Source organism: Dipodomys ordii, unplaced genomic scaffold (assembly GCF_000151885.1).
Source record: "Dipodomys ordii isolate 6190 unplaced genomic scaffold, Dord_2.0 Scaffold84, whole genome shotgun sequence".
In the NCBI taxonomy this organism is placed as follows: Eukaryota; Metazoa; Chordata; class Mammalia; order Rodentia; family Heteromyidae; genus Dipodomys; species Dipodomys ordii.
Genome location: NW_012267300.1, coordinates 6,264,950 through 6,278,515, shown reverse-complemented (window position 1 = coordinate 6,278,515; position 13,566 = coordinate 6,264,950). Strand labels below are relative to the sequence as shown.

The 13,566-nt window shown below is 45.2% G+C and overlaps 1 protein-coding gene and 1 non-coding gene across 2 annotated transcripts; one reads left to right on the top strand and one right to left on the bottom strand.

Moving 5' to 3' along the window:
- Positions 1-427: 427 nt before the first annotated feature.
- Prmt5 (protein arginine methyltransferase 5) lies at positions 428-12,953 on the bottom strand. Its single transcript, XM_013025467.1, has 17 exons — positions 12,613-12,953; positions 11,859-11,977; positions 11,458-11,543; positions 11,028-11,162; positions 10,466-10,578; positions 10,275-10,324; positions 8,158-8,321; positions 6,519-6,680; positions 6,276-6,353; positions 6,122-6,180; positions 5,675-5,797; positions 5,417-5,592; positions 4,438-4,547; positions 3,888-3,981; positions 3,647-3,763; positions 3,391-3,455; positions 428-982 (listed from the first exon to the last, which is right to left on the bottom strand). Exons 1-17 carry the CDS (start codon positions 12,720-12,722, stop codon positions 830-832), a joined length of 1,914 nt encoding a protein of 637 aa, XP_012880921.1. The 5' UTR covers positions 12,723-12,953; the 3' UTR covers positions 428-829.
- Positions 12,954-13,074: 121 nt separating this feature from the next.
- Positions 13,075-13,147, top strand: Trnar-acg. The gene has a single exon. It is a non-coding gene; the product is annotated as a tRNA-Arg (tRNA).
- The last annotated feature ends 419 nt before the right edge of the window (positions 13,148-13,566 follow it).

The window sequence follows — 13,566 nt, the reverse complement described above, 5'->3', positions numbered from 1 at the left end:
GCTTAGATTTGTTTGCTCAGATTGGATTTGCTGTGATCCACAGATCTCAGCTTCTAGAATAGCAAGGATTATAGGTGTAACCCACTAGTACCCATCGTTCACTGAAGAATTAGAGTTCAGCCCTTTTTAATTTTTGATAGGATAAGGGCACAGACCTGAATATACCCAAATCTAAGGGAGGTATAGGAAAACAATCAGTTAACAGGGCTGGGAAGGTGGCTCCATGGTAGAGTGCTTGCCTTGCATGCATGAGGCCCTGGGTTCCATTCCTCAGCACCACATAAGCACCACCAGAAGTGGCGCTGTGGCTCAAGTGGTAGAGCGCTAGCCTTGAGCTGAAGAGTTGAGGGACAGTGCCCAGGCCTAGAGTTCAGGCCCCATGACCGACAAAAACACAAACAAAACAGTCAGGTAACAGAAAAGGAGAGCAATAAAGGGCTACAACTTCATTTTATTTGTTTCCTTCTTACACAAATCCATCAAAACAAGCACAGAGAAGGAAAAGGCCAAAAGTTTGCTCAATCACATGTTCTGAGGGCTATTCCACAGAGCTCTTGAGGCTGAATTCCCAATGATGTAGATTCAGATCCAGCACTAAGTCCTTGTCCTCTGGGCCTGAGGACTTCACAGATTAGTGGGCTGAACCCTGCAATTAATCTTTATCCCTTGAATACCTTGATGTAAGGTAGGAATTCAGACTGAAATGTTCCTCTCTGAAGAGTGAAGAAATCACAAATGTACTGCACCAAGAGACACATGGCACTTTCTGTGCTATAGGACCAGAACCTGAAGCTGCTTCCAAGGCTCTAGATATTCACTGTGGGAAGTACTAGAGGCCAATGGTGTAAGAGCGGCCTGTGGGGTTGTGAATAGCAGAACAGACTGGTGCTGTCACTGCCCACTCATACCACACCTTCTTGGAATTGCTGCATCGCCAGAAACGCACACAGATGGTCTGGCCTTCCCGCACAGTAATGGGCTGCTATAGGAAGAAAAAGAGGTAGGTTCAGTATATGAATATATTAGGGTAGGCGTGGAGTTGTTTTTGGATTTTACGGTACTATGGTTTGAATTATGGCCTTCAGCTTAATAGGCAGGCACTTTATTACTTGATGCATGCCTCTGGCCCTTTTTGCTTATTTTTCAAATAGAGTTTTGCTTTTTACTGGGGCTTGCCTGGACAATGATCCTCCTTATCTGCCCTTTCTGTGTAGTTGGATGACAGCAACATAGTGCCCAGCTTTTTACTGGTTGAGATGGAGGTCTCTTGAATTTTTTTCCTGGCTTGGCCTTCAATGATCTTCCTGGTCTCTGGCTCCCAAGTACAGAATTATAGGAATAAGCCACAATGCTTCGCTTTAGTTACAAAGATTAAATGACAAACACAAGACTGTTCTAGTCCCCATAAAACTATCAAATCACAGAATAAGGCATAATCAGACAGATATTGAACAAACAAGGTTAAATGAATGCTGTGAAGGTGTACAGGGTGCTATGAAGGCACCCATAGAAGAGAAAGCTGACTAAGCTTAGGGGAGGTCAAGTAAAGTTTATCTAACAATAGAAATGGTTCAAAAAGATCTGTTACTAGGAGAAATGAGGATTAATATGGCTTAAATAGGTTATTTACAACTATGAAAATATGAAACCTGTTGAAATTGTTTTGGGAAGGGGAAACAGGGAAAAGAATGGGGTAGGGTGAGACTGACTAGAACATATTTAAACATAGGTGGGAATATATTAACAAAATCCCCTGTAAATAACTCATATAAGCTCATAAAAGTAACTTTTGTTTTTTTAAACAAAGGCTCTAGGCACTGGTGGCTCATACCTGTAACCCTATAATCAGGAGGCTGAGATCTAAAGATTACGGTTCAAAGCCAGCCTAAGCAGATATCTGTGAGACACTCCAATTAACCACCAAAAAGTCACAAGTAGACATGTGGCTCAAGTATGCTCAAGTATAGCACTGAGCTGTGAAACCCTGAATTCAAGTCTTAGTTCCCTGGTCCCTGACCATATACCCAAAAAGGATCTGCAGGTAGAAGAGATAAGAATAAAAGACTGAAGCCGCCGCCAGTGGTGGCTCACGCCTGTGATCCTAGCTACTCAGGAGCTGAGATCTGAGGATCGCAGTTCAAAGCCAGCTCGGGCAGGAAAGTCTGTGAAACTCTTTTTTTTTTTTGTCGGTTGTGGGCCTGAACTCTGGCCCTGGGCACCATCCCTCAGCTCTTCAGCTCAAGGTTAGCCCTCTACCACTTGATCCACAGCACCACTTCCGGCTTTTTCTGCTTATGTGGTGCTGAAGAATCGAACCCAGGGTCTCATGCATGCAAGGCAAGCACTCTACCACTGAGCCACCTTCCCAGCCCAAGTCTGTGAAACTCTTATCTCCAATAAACCACCAGAAAACCGGAAATGGTGCTGTAGCTCAAGTGGTAGAACGTTAGCCTTGAGCTAAAGAGCTGAGGGACAGCGCCCAGACCCAGAGTTCAAGCCCACGACCGACAAGAAAAAAAAGGCAATGGAAGCCACCGAACAGCAGCTGAAAAAAATGGGAAAATCAGATCATACTATCTCTAATAGGCAATGTTCTGGATTCTGATGTAAAAAGGCAGAGGGAGCTGGGCACCAGTGGCTCATGCCTGTTATTCTAACTACTCAGGAGGCTGAGATCTGAGGATCATGGTTCAAATCCAGCCTGGGCAAGAAAGTCCATGAGACTCTTATTTCCAATTAACCACCAGAAAACCGGAAGTGATGCTGCAGCTCAAGTGGTAGAGCACTCACCTTGAGCTGAAGAGCTCAGGGACAGCATCTAAGCCCAGAGTTCAAGGCACATGACCAAAGGGAAAAAGAAAAAAGAAAAAAGCCGTAGGAAAGCACTCAATGAGTTTTAAACAGTAAAGTGCTGTGTTCAGTTTCATTTCTAAAAGATTGTTCTTACTCTAGGAAGACAAAGGGCATAGGGGTTAAGCCACAGATCTGGGAAGGCCAAATACAAGGCCACTACAGCTAATCCCAACACCTACAACCAGATCCAAAGCCATGTGAAAGCAGCAGAATGTTAGTCCTAGCCAGCAATCCTGGAAGAGGGAAAAGGCTAAAACACTAATGGCACAGGTTATTTTGTGTGTGCTAATATTAAGGTTTGAATTTAAGGCCCGTTGCTGTCACACAGCTTTTCATTCATGGCTGGTATGCTACCATTTGAGTCATGCCTCTAGTTCCAGCTTTTTGCTGGTTAATTATAGCTAACAGCCATGAGGATTTGTCTGCATGCTGACTCTAATCCTCAATTCTCAGATCTTAGCTTCCTGAGTAGGAAGGGTTACAGAAGTGAGCTATCAGCATCCAGCTTTAATCTACAATCTTAAAAGTGACTCCTACCTTAATAGGGAAGAGGATAGGAAACCATGAAAACATTCCAGGGGAGTGAGTCTCTGGACGGATACCTGTGTAGAAAAAAATAATTTAAGAAATCAAAGTCTTGCCTTGGTTGACAAAGGTCTCTTCTGTGATCATAGAAAAAGTAATCAAAGGCCTTCATTCATCCTGTCGCTCTCCATGAATTTAAATGAGACATGTATACAAACTGCCAAGGGAGCACTCTCCACCATCACCATACACTAACCCAGATACTCACTCAAAGTGATGTCCTGATAAAGCACAGTCTCAAAGTAGCCTGCAAAGCCATGCAGCACTGTGTTCACCTCCACAGGAAATTCCAAGGTACAGTAGCGGTTGTTGTCAATCACAGGATCTGTCAGTAAAGAATCAGTTGGGTGATCAGAGGCCAGATATACCCTTGACAACTTGGTAAACCACAAACAAGATCCAAAAGGTAAAGACCCTTCCAGTCAGAGGACAACTACGCAGGAACCTACCTCTGTTGGGATGGCTGAAGGTAAAGCAAGGCTGGGGTGCAGACAGCTGGTGGAAGTTGTGCAGACGTACCACATAAGGCATTTCAAACTGGGCCTGTCCAGATTGAGAAAGCAAGAGCTGGAGAAGGCAGACAGGAGATACCTATTTCCCCAAGTAAAGTTCAAATCTTAGGGACACATAAAAACATTGTTTCAAGCCAGGCACTGGTGGCTCACATCTGTAATCCTTGCTACTCAGGAGGCTGAGATCTGAGGATCGAGGTTCAAAGCAGCCTGGGCAGGAAAGGCCATGCAACTCTTATCTCCAATAAACTGCTCAGAAAACTGGAAGTGGCGCTATGGCTCAAGTATAGAGTGCTAGCCTTGAGCTGAAGAGCTGAGGGACAGTACCCAGGCCCAGAGTTCAAGCCCCATGACCAACAACAAAAAAAAAGTTTCATGTCAGCCACTTTCCCCAACTTCCCCTTCACTTCTTCACCTTCTCTAGTGGAAGAAAACAACAAGAAGTAAAGAGCATCAATTCCTTTCAGAAGACAAGTTATCACTTTACCTCAGGGTCACGGTCCTTTTCCCGACAAGCTCGGACCTCATTGTACAACTTGGAAGAAGAGATTGGAGCCAGGAAGGAGGTGTACTCTCCAGGGATGCTCACACCATCATCTGAACAACAAGAAAGTCAAATTAGTTCCCAGAGGAGAGAAAGTGGCCTGTTTGCAATCACCAAAGGCTTGAACCTTCCACCACAAAACAGGCCACGGTTGGCATGGGCATGGCAGGAAGAGGCAGGTCAATGGTATATTCCTAGGCTGGCCTGCTTCCAACTGTGGCCATGGGGGATCCACTTCTAAGTTAATTTAGTCACAGAGATTAAGACTGAAGGAACCTAACACACAGTCATGTGCTGCTTAATGACAGAACAAGTTTCAAGATGTATGTTGTTTAATGATTTTGTTATTGTATGAACATGGTATGATGTCCTCAACACTAACATGGCTATGATGTCATTAGGAGACATAATCTTATGAGACTACCTGATATATGCAGTCCACTGTCGATGGAAACAGCATTATGCACTGCATGATTGTATTCTACTCTGATGGTCCTGGGTCACCGCCAGGCGCTGGTGGCTCACGCCTGTAATCCTAGCTACTCAGGAGGCTGAGATCTGAGGATCGCGGTGCAAAGCCAGCCTGGGCAGAAAAGTCTGTGAGACTCTTATCTCCAATTAACAAGCAAAAATCTGGAAGTGGAGCTGTGGCTCAAGTGATAGAGCACCAGACTTGAGTGAAAAAAGACAAGTGAAAGAGCAAGGCCCTGAGTTCAAGTTCCAGTACCAGCACACACACATATACACACACATACACACACACAAATCTCGATTCTAGTTCATTCCTTTTAGTCTACAGATTGTTTGGAAATCTGACTTTATTTGCTACTGCAATAAGCAGTAACTCTCAATCATTTCATCTGCTCCAAGTCTAACCACTTCCCACAAACCCACCCACCATCACCCATCAAGCTAGAGGCACCTTTCAGGAAGTGCTGTGCTCCATCCAGGCACTCAGGTGACAGTTCATTGTCAGCAAAGGAGCCCAGAAGCTCACTGACAATGATGTCTGCTTTTTCTGGAGCTACCCATTCCCGCATGTCTGATGAGACTACTGTCACTTGGCTTCCCCATTCTTCAAACTGCCAGTTCTCTAGCCTGAAACAAAGATGACAGAGGTAAGAGGTTAAAGAAAACTGACAACAGGAACACACTTCCCAGCAAGCAGGCTGCTACTCACGTCACCACAGCATTTGGATTTTTTTCCACAGCATACAGTTTTATTCGTCGGTCAGCTTGCTTGGCTGCTCGAAGGGAAGCATTTACTAAGGGTCCCCGGCCTGCTCCTAGCACCATAAGTACCCTACGAAAGGGAAAGAGAGTTGCCAGTGCATGAGGCTTACGCTTGAAATTCTAGTTACTTAGGAGACCAAGATCTGAGGATCACCCTTCAAAGCTAGGCTAGTCAGGAAAGTCTCCAGTTAACTACCAAAAGGCTGGAAGTGGAGCTTTAGCTCAAATAGTAGAGCACTAGCCTTGAATGAAAAAGCCAAGGGACAGCCCCCATACCCTGAGTTCAAGCCCAGTACTGACATAAAAACAAGGAGGGAGTGGTAAAGCAGATGTGGTATATAGAGAAGTAGGTATCCAAGTTCCAAGTTCCTGGGATTGTAGGGAAAGCACTCACTGAACATTGGTGTCCTTTTCTTCTTCTGCCACCCGGTCTAGCAGACATTTATAGATAGCCTGATAGAAGGAGAGAAGATCTCATTGACTCTAATCCCTTCCTTTTAGAGGTCATCCTGGCCTTGTGCTTTCCCAACCTGGGCTGAACACTGTACCTGCTGGTACTGAGAGTATTTGATGGGGTCCTTTTCAAACACTTCATATGTCTGAGATTCTAGATTGTCCATCAGTGGCTGGTGAATGAGAGAAAAGGACAATTAGTTTGCCAGTTTCTGGCAAGAGGGAATGTACCACATCAAAAACTTCCCACTGCCTCCTGAGCTTTGGCTGGATTTTAGGCCACCCATTTTCCAGGGACATTTCCAACTCTGCCTCCTGCCTGTATATTCCAAACCTACCTGCAGTGGGGACTGCAGATAGTCTTCATAGCCCTTGGCAAAGAGTTCATAGGCATTGGGTGGAGGGCGGTTCTGGCTTAAGTATTCCAGATACTGGAGATAGGAGCAGAACTCCTTCTCCGAATGGTGGTTGGTACCAGTGATGATGAACTGCACTTCTAGCTGGGAGAGAAATTAAGCCATTAGACACAGCCTTCAAATGAAGATTCTGGAATATTATGATTTATGATCAAAAGCCCTAAACCAATAATTCTCAAATTGTTTAAGACCAACCAAAAAAGGCAGTATGAGGCTTCACTAAATCTATAAAGGCCTCTTATGCTAATAGGTATCATCCTGGCTCAACTGGCCACATGGATCCCCTTTACGGTATTTTTTGTTGGTCACGGGCTTGAACTCTGGGCTTGGGTGCTGTCCCTGAGCTCTTCAGCTCAAGGGACAAGCTCTTCAGCTCTGTACCACTTGAGCCAGAGTGCCACTTCCAGTTTTCTGGTGGTTAATTGTAGATAAGGGTCTCACAGTGGGGCTGTGAATGTGGCTTAGTGGTAGAGTGCTTGGCTACCATGCATGAAGTCCTGGGTTCAATTCCTTAGTACCATATAAACAGAAAAGGCCAGAAGTGGCACTGTGACTCAAGTAGTAGAGTACTAGCCTTGAGCAAAAGCTCAGGGACAGTACCCAGGCTCTGAGTTCAAGCCCTAGGACTGGCAAAAAAAAAGTCTCACAGACTTTCCTGCCCAAGCTGGCTTTCAGCCTCCTGAGTAGATAGGATTACAGGCGTGAGCCACTAAGGCCTGGCACAATATTTTCCTATATGAGGTAAGTTCTTAGTAGATCTAGTTCCTTTTGAAAGGTTTCTGGAGAGGTGGCACTGGTGGCTCACACCTGTAATCCTAGTTACTCAGGAGGCTGAGATCTGAGGATCACAGTTCAAAGCCAGCCCAGGCAGGAAAGTCAGTGAGATTCTTCTCTTCAATAAACCACTAAAAAACTGGAAGTGGAGCTGGGCGCTGGTGGCTCTCGCCTGTAATCCTAGCTACTCAGGAGGCTGAGATCTGAGGATCACAGTTCAAAGCCAGCCCAGGCAGGAAAGTCAGTGAGATTCTTCTCTTCAATAAACCACTAAAAAACTGGAAGTGGAGCTGGGCGCTGGTGGCTCTCGCCTGTAATCCTAGCTACTCAGGAGGCTGAGATCTGAGGATCGTGGTTCAAAGCCAGCCCGGGCAGGAGAGACCGTGAGACTCCTATGTCCAATAAACCACCAGAAAACTGGAAGTGGCACTGTAGCTCAAGTGGTAGAGCGCTCGCCTTGAGCTGAAGAGCTGAGGGACAGTGCCCATGCCCAGAGTTCAAGCCCCACGACCTACAAAAAAAAAACTGGAAGTGGAGCCGTGGCTCAAGCAGTAGGGCACTCGCCTTGACCTGAAGAGCACAGGGACAGAGTCCAGGCCCCCAACCAACCAAAAAATAAAAGAGAAAGGTTTCTGGAGCTTCTATGAACATTTCCTTTTGTTCCCAAGACTCCTAATTCTACTGAAGTTGATCTCCAGAAACTAAAGAAGGCTATCACTGCTACAGGAAAAATAACATATATGTGAATATGTCAAGAAGTATAGCTGAACTACCCTTTACCACTTACCTTGAGGAGCCGGAAGATCAGCCTCTGATGCATCTTAGAAAGAACAGGAAATCCTTTCTTGTTGGTCAAGAAAATGCTGGTGGGGAGAATGGCTGCTTTAATGGGCTCCCCAAGCCAACGATCAATAACATGATTAGAAGGGAGGTCAGCCCCAATTTCAAGAGCTACATAAAAAAAAAAAAAAAGATTTGTCAGCCTCTGATAGGCAAGAAGCTCTTCCTTGCTTTTTTATGCAAGATCTGTTTCCTCTTCTGTCTTTTTTTTTCTTTTTTGGTCGGTCATGGGCCTGTGTGTGGGCCTGGGCACTGTCCCTGAGCTCTTCAGCTCAAGGCAAGCTCTCTACCACTTGAGCTACAGCATCACTTCGGGTTTTCTGGTGGTTAATTGGAGATAAGAGTCTCACAAGGATTATAGGCATGAGTCACTAGTGTCTACCTTCTTCTTCTCTTAAAACAAGGCAGTATGCCTATAATCCTAGCTACTCAAGAGGCTGACATCTGAGGATCTTATCTCAAAGGCAGCCCTTGTAGAAAGTCCAAGAGACTCATCTCCAGTTTGTCACCAAAAAATCTGGAAGTAGCCAGGCACTGGTGGCTCATACCTGTAATGCTAGCTACTCAGGATGCTGAGATGAGAATCATAGTTCAAAGCCAGCTGGACAGAAAAATCCATGAGACTCATCTCTAATTAACTACCAAAAAACTGGAAGTGAAGCTGTGGCTCAAAGTGGTAGAGTACTAGTCTTGAGCATGAAAGCTCAAGGACAGCACCCAAACCCTGAGTTCAAGCCCCAGGAAGGGCACAAAAGAAAAAGTTGGAAGTGGAGCTATAGCTCAATTGGTTAAACATCAGCTTTGAGCAGAAAAAGCTAAGAAACAATGTCCAGGCTATAAGTTCAAGTTCCTATACTGGTACAAAAAAAAGAGAGAAAGAGGGAGAAAGGGAGGGAGGAAGGGGAATAGAACAAGGCAGCTAGTGGCTCATGCCTATAATCCTAGCTACTCAGGAGGCTGAGATATGAGGATCTTCATTCAAAGCCAATACAGGCAGACAAATCTGAGACAAATCTCTCATCTTCAATTAATCAGCAAGAAGCTGGTACTGGAGTTGTAGTGATCACTAGCCATAGTCAGTAAAGGGCAAGGGAGAGCAAAAGCCATAGTACAAATGCTGTATCCATCCACTCCAAAAAGAATAAGGAGCCAGGTGCCAGTGGCTCACACCAGTAATCCCAGCTACTCAGGATGCTGAGCTCTGAAGATTGAGGTTCAAAGCCAGCCCAGCAGGAACATCCACAAGACTCTTATCTCAGGCTGGGAAGATGGCTCAGTGGTAGAATGCTTGCCTTGCATGTATGAGGCCCTGGGTTCCATTCCTCAGTACCACATAAGCAGAAAAGCTGGAAGTGGTGCTATGGCTCAAGTGGTAGAACACTAGCCTTGAGCTGAAGAGCTAAGGGACAGTGCCCAGACCCAGAGTTCAGGCCCCATGATTGACAAACAACAACAAAACAACAAAAAACTCATCTCCAATTAATCACCAGAAAACTGGAAGTGGTGCTATGGCTCAAATGGTAGCAGGCTTGCCTTAAGCTGAAGAGCCCAGGCCCAGAGTACCAACCCTACCACTGACGAAAATAAAAAAAAAGGGGGGGGGGGTTGAGAAGGAAAAACGGAGAGAGTAAGGGAAAGGGTGACATTGTCCAAAAGAAATGGACTCTTAGCTAGACATTTGTGGCTCACATCTGTAATACTAGCTACTTAGGAGGCTAAGATCTGAGGTGGTTCAAAGCCTGCTTGGACAGAAAAATCCATGAGACTCTTATCTCCAATAAACTACCAGAAAACCAGAAGTGGAGCTGTGGCTCAAAGTGGTAAAGCATTAGCCTTGAGCTGAGGGACAGCACCCAGGCCCAAAGTTAAGTACCACTACCAACCCCAAAAAATAAAGAAATGGGCTCTTTATTTGATTTATGTAAGTCCTCTGTATATTACCTTTATAATAACAAAAACATTTTTTTAAAAAGAGAAGCCATTTGAAATGTCAAATGCTCAGTATATACAGTTGATTTGTATTCCTAGGAGGGCATGCCTATCCCAGGACCCTCATGGACTTACCTACTGCAATTCTCTTGCTATAGTCACACAGAGTCCGGAAGTTGTGCCACCTATCCAAAGTCAAACACAGAAAAATACTGTCAAATACATATGGCTCACCAATCAGCATAACTGAAGATCTCTCTACTAGTTCTACCCTATATTCCTTCACCTATCCCTTTGCCCTAAGATAAGAGCAAAAAGAAACTTACCACATCCATGTCTTCTCTTCCCCACTGTAATCTTCTGTGTGTACAGTTGGTACATTCTCAATTATATCATCTCTCAGGTCCTCTGGTGCCACCAAAGGGACCCGCATCCAGAACTGAGTATGAATAGATACCCTCTTAGAATGCCATTCACTGGGTCCAGAAAGCTTCCCCTAAAGCTTCCCCCAACTAAGAGTATCTGGATCCAAACCTCAAGTTAATTCTTTTATAGGCCTTTTCCAATTTATGATTATGTCTGTATTCAAATACCTTATAAATTTCCTTATGCAACTATCTGCCTTGTCTTTCAACTGGAAATAATTATACATTCTCTAGGTATTTATTTTGTTTGTGGTGCTGAGTATCAAACCCAAGTCCTCCTCATCCAAGACAAGTGATCTACTATTGCCCTTTATATTGTTTTGAAACTCTCGATATACTATTTTAGATGGAGTATGATACTGACACTTCGTGTCTATCATATATACTCAGAGTGAAATGACCCAGTACTTAACAAAGCCTGACTATCTCCATATACAACAGGAAAGGAGCCCCTCTGTCATACCATGGAGGAGTGGTGGCCAGTATGAATGTGGTTGGTCAAAACTCTGGCTAGATTTGTGTTATCTTCCTGATTAAGTGGCAGCAGAAAAGCTGGAAGACCCAGATAGGCCCCAAAATTCAGCTCCTGTAACATGGCCTGAAACAGAAAGAGATCAAAAGGAAAAGGTTAAGATCAAATAGTTTTAATTCCATATCTGTTGATTTACATCAATATATGAAGTTATTGGAAGTGGGGGGGGGTACTGCTCTACCCACCAGCTCAGTCACAATACCTAATCTTGGGTCTCACTATGTAGAGCCCAAACTGGCCTTTAACTTGATGGAGCCTCAACCTCCAGGGTTTGGGAATTAAAGGAGTGGATTATCACAGTGTGCTTAGACCTAACCTTTAGAAAGACCCCCCCCCCAAAAAAAAAGATCAACAGGCTTACCGCCTCGGAGTTCCTTCGAATCTTCTCCACTTTTGAGTCTGGATGAATCCATGGGGAAAGCTTCCCCACAATAAGAGTATTCCAATCTGCATTCCCCCACACAAGAAAGACAAAGATTGAATGAGATTCAGCACTTTACTTGTTCATTTTCTAGTTCTTAGCAGGGCATAAGGAGTAGAGATGAAAGACAAAGACTTTTTCTATTACAGATATGGGGATAGCCTGATATAGAATAGGGAACTAAGGCTTTTAGCAAGTAAGCAGCAAGGAGCAAAAGAAGAGTTATCTATATGCCAGATACTAACCAATATCCAAGTTAGAAAAGGAGGAGATGAGGATCCTAATAAAAGCATTAGTTGTTTCTGCCTCTAATAATTAAGGGCATATGGTATAGTCCCTACCCCTTCCTGACAGCAGTAGGTCTGATCGTGTCTGGGGACCAGGCCGATTCTTAGCAGGTTCCTGAGTGAACTCCCTCTTGAAACGCGGGTGGAAGACAGGCATGCAGAGGAAATCAAACCTACAACCGTGACAGACCCAGAGTCATCATGAGCATCAATGCCCAAGCAATTGGGTTTAGGCCATGTTGATTTTGCACAGCCATTTTAGCTGCCATCAATCACCCCAATAGTCTGCTTAACTCAGCCCATCTTGGGACATAATCTTTTCTGCTACATTGTGCCTCAATTTCCCCCAAAAACATAGCCATGGAAAAGATGAGTAAGGAGAAAAGATGGAAACCCAAACCAAGTAACGTTCTTTCTTTCCTGGTGTTTTTGGCTTTTCAAGACTGTCAACATTCAGATTTGGGCCAGTACTATCCATGCCTCCCCCAAAAGATTAATAACTCCCCTTTGCCTCCCAAGACTTCCTCCCTCACCCAGACAATAATCTCTATCTCCACGGCACTACAAGATTGGCTGTACGTCCCTTTTCTTAAAAAGAAAAAAAAAAGTTTACCCAACAACTCCCCTGACTTTTGGGGTCAGTGATCATACGTCCCCCAAGTTTCTTCCCTCGAGTTCTCTGGGCCGAGATTTCCCCCTTCAAAGAGTGAAGGTTTCTCAAGCCCTCATCCTCTGCCGGGGATGACTAGTCTGCCCTTCTCTCCCGAGTTCAGGCCCCGCATTTCGCTGGTGGCAGTCCGGCCCTCACCCCTGCTTGGCCACAGCCCCCAGTGTGTCAGCTATTTCGGGGACGCAATTCAGGTCCCTCCCGCTGGACACGCGGCTCCCACCGGCACCTCCGACCGCCATCGCCGCCATCTTTTCCCTCGCGCTGTCCACGCCGGGATTCCTTGATACTAGCAGCCAATAACCAAGCTGAAAAAGGTCCTCAGGAGGCGGGACAAGTCGCCTTAACAACCATAGCGTCTCCACAGCTCCAGAGTAGGAGGCGGAGGGGTGGGGAGTGTCTCCTCCCGCCAATCCGCGGGCAGCACAGTGACGTACGGCGTCCCCGCTCGGGTCCGCCAATCTCTGGGTCCCATTCGTGACGATCTTCATTCTCCCAGAATGCTTCAGATGCATGTGGAACTCTAGCGAAGGACTACAGATCCCAAGAAACACTGCTGCATAAGCTTGAAGTATCATTGCTGAGAGAAGCGGGAGTGTCTCAGGGCCAGTGGCGCAATGGATAACGCGTCTGACTACGGATCAGAAGATTCCAGGTTCGACTCCTGGCTGGCTCGTTGGGACTGGTACTCCTTTATTGCATCAAACACACTTCAGCAGGTATTCAAATCTCCTCAACATCGTGGATTGTTTTTGTTTTTTGTTGTCGGGCTCCTCCCCCCCCCCACCTTCTTTTTAATGTTTAAAGTTCCTTCATTGTTTCTACCTGCTTTTTATTCTCAGGTCTTAAATTAATCGGATTACACAGCCGTTCTTTATCACCTTTTCGCGTCACTCTCTTCGAAGATGTTTTGTGGATCATTACTTCCATCTCTCCGGACATGGAAAACTTGTGAATGGCTGAGTCGTTTGTCTCCTTATGATGCATTTATAAATAGATCGTAGTAACTACTAATTACTAGTGATTCTGTCTCGAACACAGGTGTAACTTAACACTACCCCCCCACACACACACCTCACGATAAAGGATTTTTGA